The 22,346-nt window shown below is 43.2% G+C and overlaps 1 protein-coding gene across 2 annotated transcripts in view; it reads left to right on the forward strand.

Annotated features, from left to right (window-relative positions):
• The window catches only part of LOC138583261 (zinc finger protein 569-like), a 180,779-nt gene extending 162,335 nt beyond the window's left edge, over positions 1 to 18,444 (forward strand). Inside the window, exon 7 of one of the 2 annotated variants that reach the window (XM_069655338.1) lies at positions 13,569 to 18,444. In XM_069655338.1, coding sequence (XP_069511439.1) covers positions 13,569 to 14,263 — 695 coding nt within the window. In that variant the 3' untranslated portion in view covers positions 14,264 to 18,444. The remainder of the gene's footprint in view (positions 1 to 13,568) is intronic. The other variant, XM_069655340.1, reaches the window with a different exon arrangement.
• The last annotated feature ends 3,902 nt before the right edge of the window (positions 18,445 to 22,346 follow it).

Genomic DNA, 22,346 nt, shown 5'->3' on the forward strand with positions numbered 1-22,346 from the left:
ACATTGTAGCGGAATGGTCGCGTGGGTCTGAAAGAAGCGGGACACGCTCTCAAAAGTCTCTGTGTGAACTGTTAAATGAATTGACAATCACGTGAAGTGTTAAAGGGGCATAGCACCTTGAGAAAGGAATGGGGCAGTCCTGAAAGGTTCTTACTTGCGAAATAGACATTTCAATGGTGTAAATAAAAAGAAATCTTTATTGCTTAACCGTATAAAACCTACAAACCTATTTTGAACATTGATCTGAATTAAAATAAATCAGATGGCTCCTTTTTCCTAAATAGTGGATTGAATGCAGGTCAACCACCAGAAGGTGAAAACCAATAACTGGGAATCTTTTGAGACTACATCCACTCAGAATTATTTTGAACTTGGGGAAGGGAACCCCAGCATTTTGTCTGTAAATTATTCTGAACTTCGGGAAGGGAACCCCAGCGCTTCTACTGGGAGTTATTCTGAACTTGGGGACGGGAACCTTGGTGTTTCTGTGAACTACTTTAAACTTGGGGAAGGGGAACCCCAGTACCACTACTATGAACTATTTTGAACTTGGGGAAGAGAACCCCAGTGCTTCTGTTGTGAACTGCCTTTATCCTGGGGACAGAACCCCGGGTCCTGATTCAAACTATTTTCCCTTTTGTCTAATAATGATAATTTTGAGACTGTTATGAAACTAGTTTCCACTTGGGGAAGTGCAGAACTCTGGGTTAAACACTGTTTTCTTTTGGTTGCTGATATCCCTACACATTGTATAAAGTTAGTTGTGGGGGCAAGTATAAGTTTTGTACAGTCAGATTCTTCAGTTGAACTCTTTGACTCATATGTTCCTTAGTTTTCTTTAGGTAGGGAAATCGCACCTTAGATTAGGGCAAGTTAGGCCTTTTTCCATCCTGACATTTTAGTTAATAAAAGTGTTTTATTTTGAGATTTGAATCTGTTGTCTGTGTCCTTCTTCAACATGCCTTCACACAACACATTTCTGTAGAGGGCATTAGAGGTACAACACGCATGGAAATCTTGCTTCTAATCATCTGTGTATAGCTTGATTCTGCATTTTCCATCATTTTAAACATCTCTCTTATTACAGGAGTCCAACCATATTGAAATGAGTAGACATCATCATCCATAGCCCCAATGGGGCAATCTGGCCTGAAGTGCTAGGTCATGTATCTTCCCAAAAGACAACAGGCATCCTGCTGGGCAGTCCGTAATGGCCATTTGCCTAATGAGGGTTATAGTGTTGCAAAGGGCCACAGTAGTATAAATATTTAGGTCTCCTCTGTGCCAGTCTACCATTTACTCTTGGGTGTTCTACAACCTTCCAGTGCAGTTACTAGAGTAATAAATGCACAGGTGAGCCTAGATTACTTCTATTGGGCAAATGGTGGCCTGTAAAGATATATGTTTAGAGATTACCTTTAATTTGGGGAGTTAATTTCCCCCCAGTTAAAACGCTACACAATATATCATTTGTCTGATTCAGTCTAGCCCTGCCCATGACTCGCAAAGAGCCACGTAGATCCCTCCTCCTGTGCCACCAATAAGCCAAGAACCAGGCCAGGGTACAGAAAGTATATTTCTTTATTAAATAATAGGTACAAGGAATATTTGCACCAACAGATTACACACGCCACCTTCTCTGTGGCACAGAGCAAATCTTCAATACAAAAACTCCCTTTTGTGGATTTCCATTTTGCGTCTCGTGTACATGGAACACAGGCCAAATAAACAGTTCAACCCCCTATTCCACAAAAATCCCTGAATATCGAAATTAAACCATACCTTGGAACATTACAAGATCATGAGCATTAACATTCCTTGATAAGGTTTAGATTTAAACCAATTGTAACTTTTTTCTATTTTCAAAAGCAATTTCAAACATGCAGCACTTTCTATGTTTAATTTCCTTGCACACTTGAACATGCTAGCAGTTTTTAAAGCACCACAGACCTTTGCTAATATTTTGGATTGATAAAACCCTTCTTCAACCTGAAGCAATACAAAATCTCTCTTTTATCTCTCACTCTCAGGAGAGCATGTGCATTTTTCAATTAGAATCTACACTACGGGCCTCATTACACGGTATGCGGTAACCAACGCGCTATTAGCACCATGGTTGCCGCCGGTATTTTACCGTGTCCGCCTTGGTGGATGGCGGAATTACCGCCCTACTCCAAGGTGAGCGGGGGCGGTAATTCCCCATTCACCAAGGCACTTCCCCATTACCATTTTTGCCCCATAGGGCTCAATGGGAATAGGGAAGGAGCTAATTACGGTACCGCAAATTGCGGTACCGTAATTAGCACCAAGGTCCCTTTGCGGGCCCGTTCCTTAACAGCCGTTAAGGTTGGGTCCCGCAAAGGGACCTCATAGTAAGGCGGTAAGGGTTTACCGGTACCGGTGCCCTTACCGGTACCGGTAAACCCTTACCGCATTCCGTGTAATGAGGCCCTACGTTTCATTTAGCAGAGCACTTCTCTACTCAGAACCAAAAACCCAGACCTTCAGTTACATTCAGCACCCCTCTGCTTAAAGGTCATATCTGAGGAATGGTGACAGTTGAGAATTTCCTTTTTAGATCCCCCCTCCCTTTAGGGAATTCTGGGGTTGACAATGAAAATTGGTGTACCTGATTACATTAAATTACTATAGTTTTTATTCACACTGGGAGTGAGTTTTGTTAATTTCAAATGTTAACAAAATTGCCCATGTTATTTAGTTACAGGGGAATTCATTTAATGTTTATCAAAACATACTAAGGATCTACTTCCGTTCACCACACCCATTAACTAAGGGGAAGGTGTTGAATCAAACAAATCCCCAGACTTGGTTCTATTGGACAAACTACTTACATTGAATTTCCGGTTTCGGATCTCAGGAAAGACATCAGCATTTCAGGATCCTCTCCTGAGTAAGCCCAGAGATCTGGTCAGGCACTTCAGTCATAGATAGCCACCAGCACTCATCCGTCGCAGCCTCTTTGGTCTTTCCCAATTGTTGTCTCCCAGGCAATGTTAACTCTGCATCCAGCGTTCAACAGTTCCACCAAGATGACTTCAGACAGCTATCCTGCAAGGTTAAATTCTGCAACAACCTTTCAGGATTCACCCAGATGCGTTTTTAGGCAGTTCTCCCCAGATGGTTTGTAGGCAGTGCTCCCCTGTCAGGCTTGTGCAGCCACTTGTTAACCTCAAAGCCACACCTCTGAAATATTTAAATTAGGAGGTGTTATCTTATTACCCCTGCATTTTAATTGGACCCCTAGGGTCCTCACCACCCTCAAGGCCCAGTCCCTCTCTAAGGATAGGCCCCCGGACTCATATAGTAGAAATGATGGGCAGGATGAATCCACCCAGAAGAGTTGTGAATTTACACCTTCTGAGAAACCTGAAGGCACCCTCACAACCACTCCCCAGGGATCTTTGACTTGGGTGGCAAGGGAAGGGCCATCGCTTTTGGGACCCGACCCTGGGGCAGACAAGCGAGGGAGGATCACCTGGGTACTTGGGGATTGGTGAGAGGGGGGCGGACTGCGAGACATGGTATTCGCCCCTTCCCTAACACTGCCCTACCCTCCCTTCCCTCAGCCTTCATGTGCTATTTCCATTCATGCCCTATTCTTCCCTGTAAGTACCCACAAAGTGCTAAGAAGGGGGAGAAGCAACTAGGAGTAATGCACACTTCCTATTTCATACATCACTCTAGTACTGGGACGAAGAAGAGGGGTATGGAGACATCAAGTACTGAAGGCCATTAATTGGGTTCATTATGGTCAGGCAAGACAATCAAACAACTCACACTTGAGGCCCCTTGATAGGGCTCAGGTGTATAAATGGACGAGACCCAAGCAAGGAAGAGGAGTTGAACCGCTGTGTTGGGAAGAGACTCAGAAGTCTGAACGCCGGCATCAATCCTGGGGGACCTACAGCTGGTGGATGCAGGACCTGGAGCCTTCGAAATGGAAGGCGGGCAGGTGGGGCTGCCAAATTGATGAGAAGAGGGAGAGACGCCATCCACACCGAGACTCGGAAGCAGCTGAAGCTGCAAAGGCAGCGAGGAGCTGGGGAGACTCGACCCAAGTCTATTGTGAAGCCAGAAGCTGAGAAGGGAAATTGGGACGTGCCCGACGAACGTGGCGGTCTGCTCCCTCGCTATGTAGAAGGTGAGCGGGAGTAGCAGGAGCCGCTGCTGTGAAGACACGAAGTGCAGGTGAGTGTCGGAGGACACGGGAAGACCGAAGCGCTCCCAGGGGACGGCAGGCAAGTAACAGTCCAAGTGAAGGTGAACTATATTGATTACCGAACTGAACTGAAACTGCTAATTGAGCATATTGAACACCGAACTGAATGGAAAGTACTACTTGGATAAGAGCATGGCAGATTGAATACCCAACAAACATTTGGAGCTAAACAGACCTCTGGCAGGTCTGACTCTATGTAAGCAGCATTGTGGGCAAAACGAAAGTATATGGAACATTGAACAAACACTTGAATATTCTAAACAATTAGTGAGAAAAAGAACCACAAGTCTATGTTAAAGCAAACGACTGATGCAGAAGAGGGTTATATTAACCAAAGAGAATACAAGTGTGAAGAGTCAGAAGCCAGAGGCAGTAGAGCCTGAAAAGCGGCCAAAAAAGGCTAAGGGAACTCATGGTTGCGCGACTTGTAATGGGTGGACCATGTGGTCTGACATTTGCGCCTAGACCAGAGAGCCCTAAATGTTGACAAGTAAAGGACATTGGAAATGAGCCGCAAAGAAAAGTGAAACAATTGGTAAAGCAAGGCAGAAGGTTTGTCCTATTGTTTTTCTTGTATTGAACATTGAGCAAATGAGATCCAAATAAGTGCGGCAATGAAATCTTGGGGAAGGGAACCCCGAGAGTTGAAAGAACTGGGAAACGCTGTCTTGGGGAAGGGAACCTCAAGACCTCCTTTTTGTCTGATCAGTACTATATTGACCTTGGGGAAGGGAACCCCAAGTTCTGGCGGGACACTGTTGGAAGAAGCAACTTATTAATTAATTTCTTTAATGTTTAGTTTACATAATAAACTTTACACACAACAACATACACAAATACATATAAAAAGGTTTAACAATAAAACAATACTAATATAGCAGTAAAACACAATTATACCAAAACAGAAACAAAAACTTAAAAACTACGTTTTCTATATCACAATTTAAATAGCATATTTCATGATTTCCATCAAACTTCTTTTTAAAACATACAATCAAACCGCCTCTCAAAATCCTTTTGCTAACTTTCGCAATATAAATCGCTCCTTTTCGTTTTAGATGATATCATCACAAGTTTAATAGGAGCTAAAAATAGTCAGCCAAGAGATGTTTCAAATACCTCCTGCTAACATAAACCTATCTTGGCTACACCCCAGGCCCTTACAGTGATATACCCAATTTGGCTTCTACCTTCAACCAGATGTTATAGAGAGCAGTTAACAAGCGCATGCTATCAGTGTTTATACAATGTGTCCAAAAGGACAACTCCCCAATAGTTTCCCAGTTGTGCACATAGTTACCAACATAATATGTAATTACGTCGGCCATAGCGTGACATTCGGTCAGCAAATGCTTGGCCGTCTGTGGGATTTCCTGAATATTACAAAGAGAACAAGATCGCAGTTCCATCGGGATCTTGTCCATCACCCCCGTTGTCGTCTTGGTGGGGAGCTGCTCCAGTCTCAATAGGAGAATGAACCTTCTAAGCCTCCTGGAAGGGCATAGGATCAGGTATTTCGTCGGCTTCTTAAATGTATAGAGCCTAAACTGTACAAATTGATACTTTTTTAACCTACGGAGATGGTCAAAATTATTTTACCAATTCCATAGGTCTACCCAAGGCATTCTGCATTGCCTCTGAGAAACACCCACCTCGGCGTGACCAACATATATCTGTCAACATTTTTTTCCATATGTTTTGTCAACAATCAAGCAGTGCTTTCTTTACTCATTTCCTCATAAACTGCAGCGAGTAGTGCATTTTCTGCTCCACAGGTCATTTTTAGATAGAGCCCATCCCTCTTTTTCAGAACGAATGCCTTTAGGGAAATCAGCCCTAACTCGAGCCTTATAAGAGCCATAGGGATACAGGCCGGGAGACCTAGAATCCTCCCCCAAAATTTCCCATCAATAACCTGCAGCCAATTCAAGTCAGTTTGTACAAGCGCTTCAAGGCCATATATCATCATGGGGGACAACACTTGCATATGCAATTGACGGGTTCCCCATAATGTAAAGCCTCCCTGTTTTATGGTAAAACTATTGAACAGTTATTTGTGCAGCTCTTGAAGCGCATCTTTGCTTACATGTGGACTAATCGCCGCTAGGTTCGAAGTCAATTCCGAGATATCTATAAAACGAAACATACAAGATTTCAACGTTACCAACAAGAAGCTTAACGTGTGCAGTTTTTTTACTTGCATATCTTATGACTTGGGTTTTCTCTAAATTGATAGTGAGGCCGTTTCCTTAAGAATACTCCCGAAGCAAAGGGCAGATCTACGTAACACACTGATGGTATGGTCAAGTATGACCAGGTCATCTGCATATGCTAAGACCGGGCAAGAAGAATTGCCAATGCAAGGAGGACAGTTATTGACTAAGGTTATTACCACAGGTATGTCATGGACATATAAATTGTACATAAGGGGGCAGTAACGCACCCCTGTTTGACCCCTCTATTCTGCGAAACCTCTTTGGTCGTATGGCCTTCCTGATCTAATTTCAGTCTCACAGTGGTATTATGATGTAACAACCTAAGATAATAGAGGAGGTTATCTGTACAGCCCATCGTCTTTAGCTTCAACCACAATTTACCTCTTGGGATACAATCGAATGCAGCCTTGAAGTCGATGTATAACGCGTACAGGGGGGGGTTTCCCACTCTTCCGTGCTCTAGTACGCATAATGTCCATAACCAAGAGATTGTGGGTGGTAGAGTAACCTTGTCGAAACCCGCTTTGAAATTTACAGGGATATTTGACTGATCCACCCATAACTGCAGCTCTTTGAGTATTAAAGAGGCAAATAGCTTACCTGTTGTGTCTAACATTGAGAGTAACCTGTAATTATTGGGATCAAGGTGATTTCCCTTTTTAAATACCGGAATTAGGACCACCGTCTGCCAAGAACAAGGCACTTTGCATTCAGTTAGAATCTTCTTTAACAAGATGGTAAGCAAAGTGGCCCAGAACTCGGGCTGGCTCTTGATGACCGTTGGGTCCCTGGGCTCTAGAAGACTTCAACAATTGAATCTCGGGCAAAAGCGTGTTATACGATATATCAATAGAAGATTCTGATGGAACGCTCCTCGCCGGTATTGTTTCCTCCATCTTAGAGGATATATTGCGACCTTACCCACTCTGCACTACCAATAGGATTCACTAGTTGTCCTATCGTGGACCCCCTAGCTTCATTGAGGAGTGACCAAGTGTTACGGGACTTTCTGGAACAGATAGTCTGCACTAGACTTTGCCAACATTTAATTTGCTCAATACTTCTCTTGGCCTTGATCACTGCTCGATATCTGTTCTTAATTCTCCTGGTAGTTGCTTGATACGACCCAGAGGAACAAGCAACTATTGGAACTTTGTAGCACTTGGATAAGGAACCCATGGAGAAGTTTGAACTGACAACAGCTGAACATTTACTTTTGAACACTATTTTGTTGGCTAAGAACGATCCCCCACTGTGTCATTTTAGATGTGAAGGCAAGCATAGGTTTTTGGACACAGACAGACTTTTGATTTGGAATTACAGACACAGACTTCCTTTAGTTTTCTTTAGGCAGGAGAAATGTTATGTTATGTTAAGACTTCTGATATAGCGCACAGTCGCCCTAAGGCATAATGGCGCTGGAGAGGAGGAGGAGGAGAAGCCCAGAAAGCGGCCATCAGCCATCAACCCCCAAGTAAAAAAAGATGTGTTTTAAGAGCCTTCCTAAAGGCCAGATGGTTAGGTATTTTTTTCAATAGGCGGGAAGCTTGTTCCATAACTGTGTTGCTGCAATGGAGAAAGCATGTCCTCCAATCCCGGAACGGTGAAAAGGTGTTACACAGAGCAAGCTAGTGTAACGCTCACCTGATTCCCGTAGAGGCGCCGGTCTTGACTGGGCGTATACCGTATCTTCAAAGGTGATGTGTAACACACGGCTGGCTCTTTGGGCTGGACCTCTGTGCACTGTATGTCTGACTCGAAGGGTAAGATGTCTGCAGATAGAAAATATGGGATTAATGAACTGGGTTATTGAATGTCTCTCTCTTCTTCCCTTTCTCTTCTCTTGTAGAACCCCAAAGGTTAACGCTCTCACCTTAGGTAAGTGAACGCCGTGCTCTCCATCTGCCTCGGGGCAGGGTGCTGTAACCAGTTTCTTCACTGGATAAGGGGAGCAGGCCTCTTGACTTCAGAGGACTGCTGTCCGTTATTTACTGCACGAACGGTAAGTTTCGAGTAATTCTAATGTCTTTAAAAGTCTTTAGTAATGATGTCTCTTGTTTTGCAGGGTTCCGGCGATGGCGGATGACGGGCTGAAGTGAGTTGAAGATGGAGCCCGTGTGATGAATAGAAGCGCCTGGAAGCACGTAAGTAAGCGCTTGTTGCCTGCTTCACGATGCGCTCTGTCTTTTTATTTTGCAGGTACAAGTTCGGAGCGACTGCAGGGTGCCGGAATACCCACTGGGTTAGATGTGGAAAGGGGTAATGGCACGTGAGTATTAAAGTTCCCCAATGTCTTTAAACGCACCTTGTTTTGTCTTTCAGATGCGGGATGCAGCGCCGAAGGCCTCCGGAGCGTGCGAAGAGTTGGTAAGCTTTTGTCTTTCAGATGCCGGAATGCAGTGCGAAGACCTCCGGAGCGCACGAAGAGTAGGTAAGCCTTTGTCTTTCAGATGCCGGAATGCAGCGCGAGGCGTTGGTGACAGCCGATGGACCAGGTAAGTGAAGCGCTGTCACTGAAGACCGTAATGCTATCCTGTTCTTTCTTGTCTTTATAGGTGTTGCTGAAGACTGGATTCAGGATGGTGCGCCTTTTTCCTTAGGCCCAGGATCAGATGCAGAAGACACGATGAGCGTTCTGCTGCAGAGGATGCAGAATAACGCAAAGCAAGATTCATCCATCGGGTGTGGTTTAAATAGCCTCCTGTAGTGCTTAGGTGTCTCCTTCCACAGCGACGCCTAGGTAAGAAAAGAGTTCCTGCTTTCCAGAAGAGTTCCAGTGTTCTGAACCCAGGGGAGTGGCTCCTGCCCCACCCAACAGGAAAAGTAGTTCCAAACAGAAGAGGATCAGAGGCTCAACTGGCACGCAAGTAAGCAGCATGGTCTGCTGCAGGTAAGTCCACCCAAGCATTATGAGCCCGGCGCTTCCAGCGCTGGGACTGGGCATATTTATGAGCCTGGTGCCACTGGCGCCAGGACTGGGTCCAAAAGGTCCCAATTGGGACTGGTTGGCACTCAGAACCTGGGTTATGGATCTGCTTCCAACGGAGTTGGGAAAACCCTGACCTTTTGGAAGCAGAGATCATGACAGCTAGTCAACTCAGATTTTAGGGAGCACTTTGGAAAATATCGTAAAAATGTAGTACGAAGGTTCTCCGGCCCCCTGGTCATGCAGAGCGCAATGCACAATACAGGGTGACTTGAATTTGATGCGTTGGGCAACCGGTAGCCAATGTAGGCGACGCAGGACCGGAGAAATGTGGGCACCATAAGGTGATCCTGTCGCCACCCGAGCTGCAAAGTAAGCGCTGCAGTCAGAGGATCAGACCCTTGGGCTGTGCAAGATAGAGAGAATTGCAATAGTCCAGCCGACTGGGTACCATAGCAGCCACCACCAGTGACTGCAGGGCAAGTAGTAAGAGATGAAGAACTTGTTTCAAAATGTTCAGATGGAAAAACCCAGTCTGACAGACAGAAGATACCTGAGTATCCATAGACAGGGTGGAAGTCATAATTACTCCCAGATTCTTAAACTTCGCTGTAGGAACAAGAAGAGAACCCAGGGAAGAGGGCCAAAAGGTTGAGATCCAGAGTGAAGGGTCAGGAGGAGAACCTACCACCAACACCTCTGTTTTGTCCCCATTCAGCTTCAGCCAATTTAGGCCCATTCACACCCCTGCGGCCATCAGGCACTGGTGAAGGCGTGACAACGCCTCAGTCCGATCAAGATCTAACCGGATCAGGATCTGGGTGTCGTCGGCATACGAATAGCACCCGACGCCGAAGGAGCGGATGAGGCATACTAGGGCCCAGATGTATATATTGAAGAGAATGGGGGACAAAGCACTTCCATAGGGCACACAACAAGTGAGGTAGGAAGAATTAGAAAGGAAAGGAGAGAGCAAGAGTGATTGAGATCTGTCCAAAAGAAAAGAGGAGAACCAGGCTTAGAGTTGGCCGGATATACCAACTTGGGCCAGGCGGGACAGCTGGGTAGGATTGGTCAACCGTGTCAAAAGCTGCTGATAGATAAAGTAGTATCAGGGCTCCGACAGCCACCCCCTAACCCCTGCATCGTCCAGTGTGGCCATGTCGTCCTTGGACAGAGACCAGGATGCTATCAGTACCCCTGCCTGGCCGAAATCCAGACTGGGCTGGGTCAATACAATCAGATAATTCAGGGAAAGGGGATAGAAGAGGGGAAACCAGTGATTCCAAAAGTTTCATAAGAGCAGGAAGAAGAGAGATAAGCCGGAAATTAGATGGCAGAGAAGGGTCCAGGAAGGTTTTTTTTAGGAGTGGTATTTCCGTTGCTGTCTTAAACTCTGGTGGAATGTACCCTGTTTGGCAGGAGGCATTAACGGCCTCCGTAATCACCTCTAAAAGGTTAGGTGAAATCTCCTTCAAAACTCTTAGTGGCACCGCATCAGAAAGCACGCTGATTTAATCTGCTGAAGGGCCTTAGAAACCGCCTCTTCAGAAAAGTTGGGGAAGGATGAACAGCCTGGTTGTGTCGTGTCCATTACAGAGTCAGGGAAATTATTGCCAGAAGTCGGAGCAATAACTGCCAATACAGTGTTCACAGAAATGTTAGCACGAATAACTCAATCTTGCTAATGAAAAACTGAGAGAGAGAATCACAGAGCTCCTGAGTCGGCCTAACAGTAGGTGTGCAGTTTACTGAGGAGGAAAGAGACTTAACCACTGCAAAAAGAGCCTTGGTCTGACCCAGAGAGATTTAAATTTTCTGGGCAAAATAAGACTTTTTTGCTGCTATAATCGCAACTGAGCAGGCTGTGTCGCTGGCTTTATACAAAGTCTTAAACTGCAGGTAGTAATTGCAATGCCATTTGCATTCCGCTTGTCTGAGTTGCAGTCTTGCAGACCTCAATTGCTCTGAAAACCATGGCTCTGAAGGAAGTCTACGAGTTTGCGTCAGCTGTAGAGGAGCTACTTCGTCAGCTGCTGCCAAGTGAGAGGCTGCCAGAATCGATAACGAAGAAGCCAGAGCAGCCACACATTTGTTTTTAACAGAAGATGCCAGGGCGCCAGGCCCGTTGCCAAACATTTGCTGGTAAAATCTTAGGCTGTTCTTGCACTGGCATAAGTGAGCAGGTCACTAAATAGTGGTCTGTCCACAAAATAGGCTCGGCTGATTAAAGGTAAGTAGAGTTTTATTGGCCAGCACTATGTCGAATTATGGGTAGGACATAACATGTTGGTGAAAGTCTAAGTCCATAAGGCTAGTAAAGAAGAAAGCATCAAGGGCAGGGGGTATGGGAAGGTTACATTTGAGATTTAAGTCACCCAGCACGATCAGATGATTGTATTTAATATGTAGGTCGGCTATAAGGTCAACTAGTGATTCCAATAGCCCAGCATACGTCCCAGGAGGACGATAAATCAGAAGAAAGTGACAGAAGATCCCTACCTTAGTTGTAGGGCAAGTTAGACATTACACCAATCTTATATTCAGATAAAACATTATTTGACACTGGAACTCCGTTGTCTGTGTCATCTCTTGATACCATGGCTATCTCACAACTTTTACATTTTCCCTAAAAAGTCACTACATGACAACTTTTATTTTACTAGTAAACATAACAACATGTATATTTTTGGGCTCCCCTAATCATGCTGCTCGTAATTAATGAACTCTCGTCTTGGCAGGAGGTTGCAGGTCTGACTGACAGCTTTTGCACTTTACTCACTAATAATAAAAGTCTGTATCATTTAACATTACAACCAGTTACATGATTCCTGATACTACTACCTCCCAAACTTTCAGTCTCGTGACATTTTCTGGGGCGCTAGAAACACATTGTAGGTTGTAACTCTTGTCCCCAAGGTCAAATGTTTCTGGATGTGGTGGCAACAAAACGGCCTTGGGATAATTTTTAAAATACATGTCCCATTTCTGTAAGTATCACGGTTCCAAAGGAAATGGGCAAAACGTGATTCCTTATATAAACCTATGGCAACATAATTATATGCATATGATTCTGACCATCAAACAGCACCCTAAATTTCATTTTGTGTTCTTGTTCTTGTTTAATTTCCCCTCAGAGCATCTGGTCCAGTCTCTGCTGCCCTGTTGTTGATTTTAGCCTGGTGTAACATCATCAGCCCTTCTTCTCCCAAGGCTAAAGGGTGATCTGTTGCTAATCTTATAGAACAGGCACCAATAAAATCCCTTCCTGGTAACTAGAGCATTCTAAAAAGAAACTTAAAGTCATGCCTCGAGAAACAGACACTTATATTTGTGAAGGTGATTCTGTGTTTGCAAGAGCCATGATTTCCATGTAGAATAAGCCTTTAGTTGTTCTTGGCTTTACCAATCATATGCAAGGCCCAATCAGTACGTGGATTTCTCTTTATTTGAAATGGCATAATGATATGTGGCAGACGCAAATGAAATACTGCCTTTTCATTTTGGCATTCACAATGTTCCTTTCCAATTCCCTTCCTCAACCTGGTTTCATTTTTCACATTGCTGCAACTGCAGAAGTACATATATTTGAATTCACTAGACACGTTAGCGGTGTTGACACTGTGTTTTCCCATGACAAGCAGATATTTCTGTACATTTTGGGCCTAAAATGGCTTTTCAGTTTATTTCATCCTGGGGCTGCCATTAAACCTCACAGGCTAAAGGTTAACTGGGTATCTATACATTTATGCCTGGCATTTTACACCAGGCACAACTAAGGAATAGTGTACAATGTATTGCCATGGGAAGTCTTACTAGTAGTGTCATGAAATTAATTTCATCATTTGGCATTCAAGGTATATGTAATTTCCCGTAAGTCTAATTGGGACGTTTTACAATACATTAAGTACGAGGATCTAGGTTTTAGTATAAAGTAATGCATGGCTAGAAAGCAGAATACATTTTTTTTGCAAAATACCTTGTCTATATTATGATTAGATTTTCCACTGTTATATTTTGAGGTTAGTAAGCAGTATGACCCAAAAGGGTTGCCATATTTTCATAGTCAGCACCTATGCACAACTCTGGTTTATTTTGTATACACCTATGCAGAATTATACATTTTAATGGTCAATTATGTTAGTGCTTTGAATAATTTCGAACCTTTTGCCTTGTCTTACTCCAGCAGGCGATGAAACCATGATCGGAAAACATAAAGGGCGACGTTCTGTAAAACCTACTGGAAAAGCGACACAATGCCGAACTCCACTGGGAAGTGCCAAAGTGAAGACGGCTCAGATTTACGAGAAAGTAACACAATCGAGCAGCCAGCTATCGGAAATGGCACAGGAGATTGGAGAAGAAATGGCCCTATGGGAAAGCAGTTTCAGTAATTCAAATCATTATAGTTTTCATCATGAACCTCCCGAAGAACAGAGATCACAAATGTATGATGATGGGGCTAATCTGTGCAACCAAAACCTCTTTGCAAGTCTTCCAAACCTACAGCCGAGCGTGTTTCTGTACTCGTGTACTGAATGTGGGAAGGATTTTGGCAAAAAAGAAGATCTGATCAGGCACAAGAGGATTCACATGGGAGTGAGACCGTATCAATGCACTGAATGTGACAAAAGCTTCAGGAGGAAGGACACTCTTTTTGTGCACAAGAGAACGCACACAGGGGAGAGGCCCTACCACTGTGCTATGTGTGAGAAAAGCTTCAATCAAGTGGGAGCTCTCAATAGGCACAAGAGAACGCACCTGGGGTATAGACCATACCAATGTCATCAATGTGAGAAAAGCTTCAGTCAAAACGGAACCCTTATTGCCCACCAGAAAACGCATAACGATCCCAAGAAAAGATTATTGCCCCAGATGTGACCCTGCAAATGTGCATATTCCGCATAGTTTTCTCTGCTATTTAATCTATGCTGCCTAAGTCTGGTGCATCCACCTCATTAACCAAATGTCCTACACTTTCGATGCCTAGCTGTTTAACGTTATATCTAAAACAACAAAAACACATTTTCATCCAGTGGTTGTGAATGGTGTGAAACCTCATAGCCCCGGAGAACATAAGAAAGAAATAGCTCAAGGAATACGTTGTTCCTCCAGCAAATTGAGTGTGGATATTGGCCTTGATAAATGTGCGCAATGAAATCAACTAACCCAGTAAATTGGCCTGTAACAGAGACAGCTGTGGGTATAGAAAACCCCAAATTTATACACATAAGGTGTGAGTTCAGGTACAAGAATAAATTAGGCATGGGTACTGTAGAAGGCTATTTTACAGCTCCTCAATAGTTGACCAAATATGAATGCAAACTATTGAGGCATGTGCCAGTCTTTTTAATCCCTTTTAGAAGATCTGTGCATTAGCCAAAAAAGACACTGATCATTTGGATTTAAGAAAACTATTACTGCTAACACTAGAAGATTGGTCCTTGACTTTAAAACGTGTATTACTTATGTGAAAAAGCATTCTACAAAATGGTCTCCAAATGGTTTTTCGTCTCAACCTGCTGATGTGGGATAGGAAACATATTTCAGAGTCTATGTTGTATGGTTTAACCTGCTTGAGGAGATAGGAGTACTTTTGAAGTCTTTTGGCAGTGTTTCTTTTCAATATTAAGTAATCTATCAATATGTAAAAGGGGCAGATTTGCATTTGAAGAGTATATTCCTAAATTATTTCAGTAAATATCCCTGAATTAGGATAAAGGCATTTTTCTTGTAGAAGCTGATTTCGTCGCTGTCTAAAGGCATAGTAGCTTAAAGTTGAGACACTCGCCACCAGTCGAACGGTTTCTTATAGAGTTCTCTTTATGGTCATGTCCAGATAGTTCTGTATTAGTGTTGGCTTTAATCACTTCTGCTAGCTGTGCCTCACTTGCCACCACAGAACATACGTCACGCTCCATGTTCTCATCTAGATTTCTGCGTTTCATTCTCTCTCCATGGTTAGTAATGCACAGTGAAACATATTTAAAGAATGAGCATCAGTTTGTCTTTCTATCCCCAGATCATGCTCCCGATTCTGGAGAGGGTAGTGACATGTCATTTTTGCTTTACCGCTGTCTATTTCATATGTGGAGCCCCACATGAATGCATATCTTTGCCCCTCTTACACACCTTCATCACTCCTTTGGAGTTAACTTTTTTAACACTGCTGACGACACCAGACTGTGCTGGTGGTTATATTGTCCTCCAGTCACACCATAAACAGTAGGCTTAAAGATGTTATCTGCGGCCTGGACACTTAGATGGCACTTTATGTTCCCAAACCCAACTAAGACTGGGCAATCCCGGTGGTAGGTTGATCACGGTTTATTTCAGCCATCTTCTCCGGGCACATGTACCATGTCCTTCCCTATGGTGAACAATCTAGTTATTTATAAGGAACAATTTATTGTCTCTCAGGTTACACAAGATGGCAGGGCAGTGTTTTTTCATTTGAAAATAATTAAGATTCTTTCGGCACCTGGTCCATCCTAACCAAGTCTAAGCCATCCAGCCTCATTTGGAGTATGCGAATGGGGACTCCTTGGACATACCCATGTATTTACCTTAAAAAACTGCAGAGGTTTCAAATCATTACAGCTAATCATAGATCTGATAATTCTAGGCCAGAACATATTTCCCCCACTCTAAGAGCATTTCACTGTTTATCGGATGAGAAACGCGTCCATTTTTAAGGATCTTTGAATAATTCATTGAGCCTACTGTGTGACCGGTTCAATCCTACGCTCTGCTGCCCTAAAGAAAGAAAACATTCAACCAGATGCCTGTGAACCATCACCAAAGGACAGCTCATCACTACACTCTCTTCTCTGGATTACAGCTATAGAAAACCACCTGAAATGCCAGCCAGAACAAAAACAAAACCTTACAGCCCTGATAGGAAACACTTTTCATACTTTGAAAACAATGTTCCGTTTTTTCAATGTTATGATAGGCAGCTGTTAAATGCAACGCATCAGGCTGGAGAATGGGTGATTCATGGAAGTCCCTCTCTTGTCTCCTGTGGTCTTGTTATGACAGTTAAGTTTGTGTATTACCAACTTAAACTCATTAAGCCTCTAGTGCCTCTTATTGCAGAAAAGGACTGTTCGACATTGGTTGGTATGCTCACAAACTCAAACCTTTATTATTGCAATGGCCTTCTTATGGGTGTTATGGGTGTTAAAACATTTCAAACACAGAGATTACAAGTTGCTCAGAACTCTGCAATCAGGTTGATCTTTACATTATTGAGGAACTCAACCGTTTCTCAATATCGAAAAGTCTCCATTGGTTCCCAATACAGCTGTGAATACTGTTTAAGGTTCCGTGTTTTTAAGTGTATTCATGGCCTAGCTAAAGCATATCGGACTTCAAAAATTCAAACTCATCACCGTATTCGATCACTTCGATCTATGCGACAGAGCCTTTTGGGGCGATAGGCCTTTTTCCTCCTTTGGTCCTCGCTCCTGGAACTCTCTACCAATGGACCTTTGATGGATTGAGTCTCTATCTTTAGGAAGCAACTAAAAATGTACCTTTTTAGGTAACTTGCTTCTACTAACTAATACAAGTATTGCGCTAAAGCCCAGTGAAATCTATGACAAGCTGTTAATTAACATATGCGCCTCGATGCAGTCCCTGCTCGGACCCCACGGGGTATGCACGTTATAAATATTAACATCAAATCAGTCTTTCCCTTCTTAGTCCAGGTTTCCATGAATCCAGGGTTCCCCACTAGCAATCGGTTAACACTTACTGTCTATGCCCAGGTGGTAACAAGGGCCTAAAGGCAACATCCGTATCTATCTGGCTCCTTCTTGAAATTTTCTATAGATGCCCGATCCTAACACACCCCAGGATTATCAATGTGGCTTGATAGAGAAGTGACAATGTCAAATGCTCTGGTTCAGTCCCCCTCATTCACTTCTCTCCATGATCTTACCACTGCATTCCTTTCTTTTCTCCCACTATCTCCTCTCCCTTACTACTCCTTCTGGTCTTCCTACCCTCCCTCCCTCTTTCTTTCTCCTCCCCATCTCCTTACCCGTCACTACACCCCTCTCCCTATCACCTACTACACCCATCTCCTCACCTCTCACTACACCCCTCGCCTCACTTCACTGCAACCCTCGTCTCACTACACCTCTCTCCTCTCTCTCTGCCTACCTCGTTTCAATTCCTTCATCCTTTCCTGCTTCACACTACCCACAACTGTACTCCACTACCGCGTTTGTACTCTTTCTACCTACTTCGCCTCTACACATTCTCACTTTCACTCTCTGTAATATTTCCCTACACTTCTCCTTCTCTGTCTTTCTTTCTCTCTTACCTTTTACATAGCCACCCACCTCTCACCACACTACTCACAAGCAACTGGCAGCACTCTCTCGCTAAATACCTCACCTGCACTCTGCTCCAATTCTCTGCCTATGCTTCTATTCCATGGTCCTGCTCGCTCGGTCTCCCCCTCAATTGACTGCAGCACTCACCTTAATCTAGGAACCAATGTGTGCATGTCTTTTTTTGACCTGAAGAAGGTCATGTGTGAGGTCATTTTTTCACACTGCCAGACGAAACTCGAGTTGGCACAGGTTAACTAGAAACCTTGGATTGGGGTTGCACAACCATATGAGTTTCATTTCAAGCATTATGCCGAGACATAGGTGTTAAACTCACTCTTTCGCCACGTGGTACAGAGAAATGGCGCAGGGTGTTCACTAATGACAGCGCTTGCTGGATTTATAAACCAGATGGGAGAGCTTGTTTGATTGTCCAGCTCTTCAATTCAGTCATTTGTTATGTATTTGTTATTTCATTCAGTAGGTTTTATGAGTGTGAGTATGTGTTTTGCATATGTGTTGGTATGAGTGTTGATGTATGAATGGTGGTTGGCGACTGCATCTCTCGCAAGGCGAGGTATACGTTGACGGGGCTTATGGGATAACAATATTTAATTGTTCGATTATTTTTGTGTACCCTGTCGCACTGATGTCTGTTATTTTGCTGAATTGTGATATTGGCTTTAAAAACATTTTAATACATTTCCATTTTTAATATAAGATTGCAGTGCTATATGCTTTGGTAAATCAATCTCGAAATTTCTTTGGAAACATTACAGGAATTCCCCATTCTTGTGTTGTTCATTTTGTCCAACGGTGTGGGTTAACCTCCTTTGTGTGTGGTTTTCCCAAAGGGCTGTGTTACACAAGCTTTCAAAAACCATCTAAGCCCAACAGGAGCCAAGGCTACTCATTCTCCATGTTCTCTCATTTTTTATTCTCCTTCCTCCAGTGCTGGGGAGTTTTGTTGCCAATTCAGTCAGGACACAGTTTCTGTGTCTCTACTCACTTCCAGTTCATTTTCTGTTGCCCCAGCATTTGTCTGGGATCTGCCTGGGGTTGGCAGAACGGGTACTGGTTGTGTCATTTCCGTTTGGCATGTAAATTGCCACTCCCTTGCAGGGATGTGCTTGATTCTGTTCTCCTGGCTTTGGTTCCGGGTTTTCTTAGTTGCTCCTGGTTTCACTCTGGGAGTTGAGTCCTGCAACAGAAGAGAAATAATTGTGGCCAGCAAATGTACTGGGAAGCATTGGGTGATAAGGAGTGGTTCCATTGATGACATTCGTGGCACATGGGGTCAGGTCTTGGGCCCTCTCCCTCCCTTTGACAGGGTCATGACCAAGACCCTATCACATAATCCAGTTTCTTGAAAAACACCAACTAAACTGTAATCTTCTGCTTTGGCCATTCCATTGGGTCTGTGACTTGGCAGCTACTTGTGTCTGAGCCTTTGATTTATGCCTCAGCAAGAAGCAAACACATCAACGGTTCATTGATTACTGCATGCCAAACTAATGTGGTGGACAAATGTTCATAAAAAGATTGAGTTGGTCAAAGTGAAGATCTGCAGACAGGTGCTATGCCTGCATAACTGGTACGCCCATTAAACTTCTATAATGTTGGAAGCTTGGATAAATTGTTAATCTGAGAATGTCTCTCATGTCTGTAGTCTAAAGCTAAGAGGTCCTTCAGGAAAAGATGTGCTGTCAAAGGTATTGGATGTGATCAGTAGCACCAACGCAACTATTGATTGCACATAGTGGTACTGAGAAAGATTGAGACATCCATTTGGAAATTGTGTCATAACTACGGATGTCTACATATTCCATCTTCCAAAAGCAGGTCTAACAATTAGGTACACTTTCTCTGGGTAAAACGAAGATTAAGTTGCAGATCATGAAAAATTACTGGTGGTTTGCAATATGGCAAACTGTACATGGGCTGTCAAATAGTTTCCTTAAAAGAACTCAGCAGAAGAAGTGTTCCATGGTGGAAAAAGCTCACCAAAGGAAAGATCATGGATTTGCAATCTGAGAGAATATCCCAAATACAGAAGTGAAAGAGAAATATTAAGAGTAAAGGTGCAGACCATCAATCTTCGGAAAAAGTTGGAAGAAAGAATTGCAACAGGATTGCAGCGGCAAATCCAGCAACTTAAGTATTAGTATTTCTGAAAATGTGAGGACATGTCTTATTAGCACTGTAAATTGTATAATAGAGGACTCTTTAATACTAATTATTATAACCTTTTGTTAGGAAAGCAATGTTAAAACATGGTTATTTATTTTGTTTTTTTTTCTTTTTCTTTTATCATGTTTACAGTATACATCATACCTCACACAAAACCAAGAGTTACACACATTCATCAATCTTAAAATACACAAATATGTTGAAAAAACAGCACAATACACCAAATGCACCAATTTCATGTAATCATATTACTAAAAATCATTTCTAAGATATAATTACCTTGTTTTTAATAAATAAAGTAGTATAAAAAACACAGCAATACTCAAATACAACAATTCATGACATCATATTTCTAAAATCCTTTCTAAAATCTCAAACTGCACTGAGAATGTGTATGTGTGCCTGGCTGACATACTCCGTAGCAGACATTTGGTTAGAGGCGAGAGTTGGTGTGCTGCTGCATACTGGGACATTCTGTGCTCTCTCTCCACCTGTCGCCTCATCCTGGTGTGGTGTAGTTTGTTGTGGTGCATTGCAGTGCAAATATCTCGGAAACTGTGCATACTATGGACTTGAAAGGTGGTTTAGACCTTGAGTTTTGTTCCTAATGGCAAGACCGGTTCTTCTAGGACCACATTGTTATTTCGCCGATTTCAGGCAACCGTCTCGTGTGAAGGTGCTGAAATCCGGGGGAAAGGGTAAGGGTGCCCATTAAAAATCTTACCAAAGACAGTATAAGGGACACTTGTCTACCATTCATTAATATATTCCACAGACTTGTAATTATAGCGGAAGTTGAGTGCACAAAATGATCCAAAAACATTGTCCTAGAAGTTGCCATTGATGGGTATTCCATCACAACGTGGAACAGTGTCTCCGTGCAATTGGTATTACGGAGTCTACACATTCTTAACTCTCTTGCTATTTTTCATCCTACAAAGACCTAGAAGGTAGGTAGGCAATTCAATTGAAATTTAATAGACTTAGTTCTAAATAGCTGTGAAGGATTTCTTTAGATAGTGCTAATTATTAGATCAGGAAACATACCAAAGACCCCTACATCGATCAAGAGTCAGTCTGAATAGATCCTCATTATCTCACCTTCTGATTTTCTTTAACATCACCCATTGTGAATCATTACAGTTAAGATAAACTGCTTGCATAAACCCTCACATCATTTTCTAACATTTCAGAGGTACACTTTAGAATTCACTCTCATCATTTGACCCAAGAATAAACCAAGACATGGTCTGTCCATATTCATCACATTCTTGTGTAATACAATGCATTTGTTAATATATTGAGACCACCAAGATTGCACACCCCAGTTCAATGGTTCATTTGTCCATGTTGCTGTAAGACTATGTGTGTAGAGAATCTTGGGCCTATCCTAAATGTGTCAGTTGTGTCCCATTTATTCCTTTGCCTGTGTGTAGTTGTGTTCTTTCTTAAGGAAATGTAAGTAGACCGCTACAGCAGTAATGAGAGAAAGAGAGCGAGAGAACCCATTTCAATATATATTGGGTGTAGACAGCCAGCCACAGGGGCATGAACCAGTGTGAGTGTTCCAACCCAGAGGCCAAAAGGCAGCCACCTCAATGAGTACATACTGCGAGGTACATCATTCACCTTTGGATATTACACTGGAATCTAGGATCGGTCGCGTGTGATATGCAGATGTGTGATGCAGCTGCACTGATATTCAGAACTGTTGTGTTTCTAACAGTTTGCTTTGTGCATAATTGTGCACTAAATAGTACTGCCATTTCCCTTAGTCCAGTGGCAATTTCATTTTCCCTCCTCCAATAGACAGGGGATCTAGCGACCTGATTGTGAAGGCCATGAGACTATGCCAGAATACCTTTGTGTATGCCTGTGCTTCGTACTTGTTGGGAATGTGCTGTTGGGAACTCAAGGGGGTGAGGAGGGAGACAGCATCTTATTTCAACAAAGGCTTTTGTTGTAGTATTCTATGCCTCCTTGGATCTCCTTGGATCTCAAAATGCTGCGGCACCTTATGCCATCCTGCAATGGGCTTGGAGGAGAGGACATTGTTTCACACCCTCTCCTATTTCTCCACTCCTCTCCCTGCTGGACAGCAACTGCTTGCTCAGCATGTAGGTCTGGATGTTTTATTGAGTCAGTGATGAGTGGATCAGAAGACGAAACCATAAATAGCAGCAACATGCCAAGGGTGGTGTTCTCAAGTTGCCAATTGCTAGGACCCAGGCCCTTGAACCCTCCCCCCTTCTGGCCAATAACCTGACTGGACTGATGCCCACATACTGCTTTTAACCAGACCCTGAAGGTCAGTCGGTTCCCTATATATATTTTAGGGAAAGTTCCCAATGCTGATAACTGCACTTCCTGGATGTTGTTGCTAGAGATAGTAGGATGGTGGGGGATTGTCCTCTGCATTTTACAGGGGCCTG

The sequence above is a fragment of the Ambystoma mexicanum genome, chromosome 3q (genome assembly GCF_040938575.1).
Source record: "Ambystoma mexicanum isolate Mex_15411 chromosome 3q, UKY_AmexF1_1, whole genome shotgun sequence".
Taxonomy (NCBI): Eukaryota; Metazoa; Chordata; class Amphibia; order Caudata; family Ambystomatidae; genus Ambystoma; species Ambystoma mexicanum.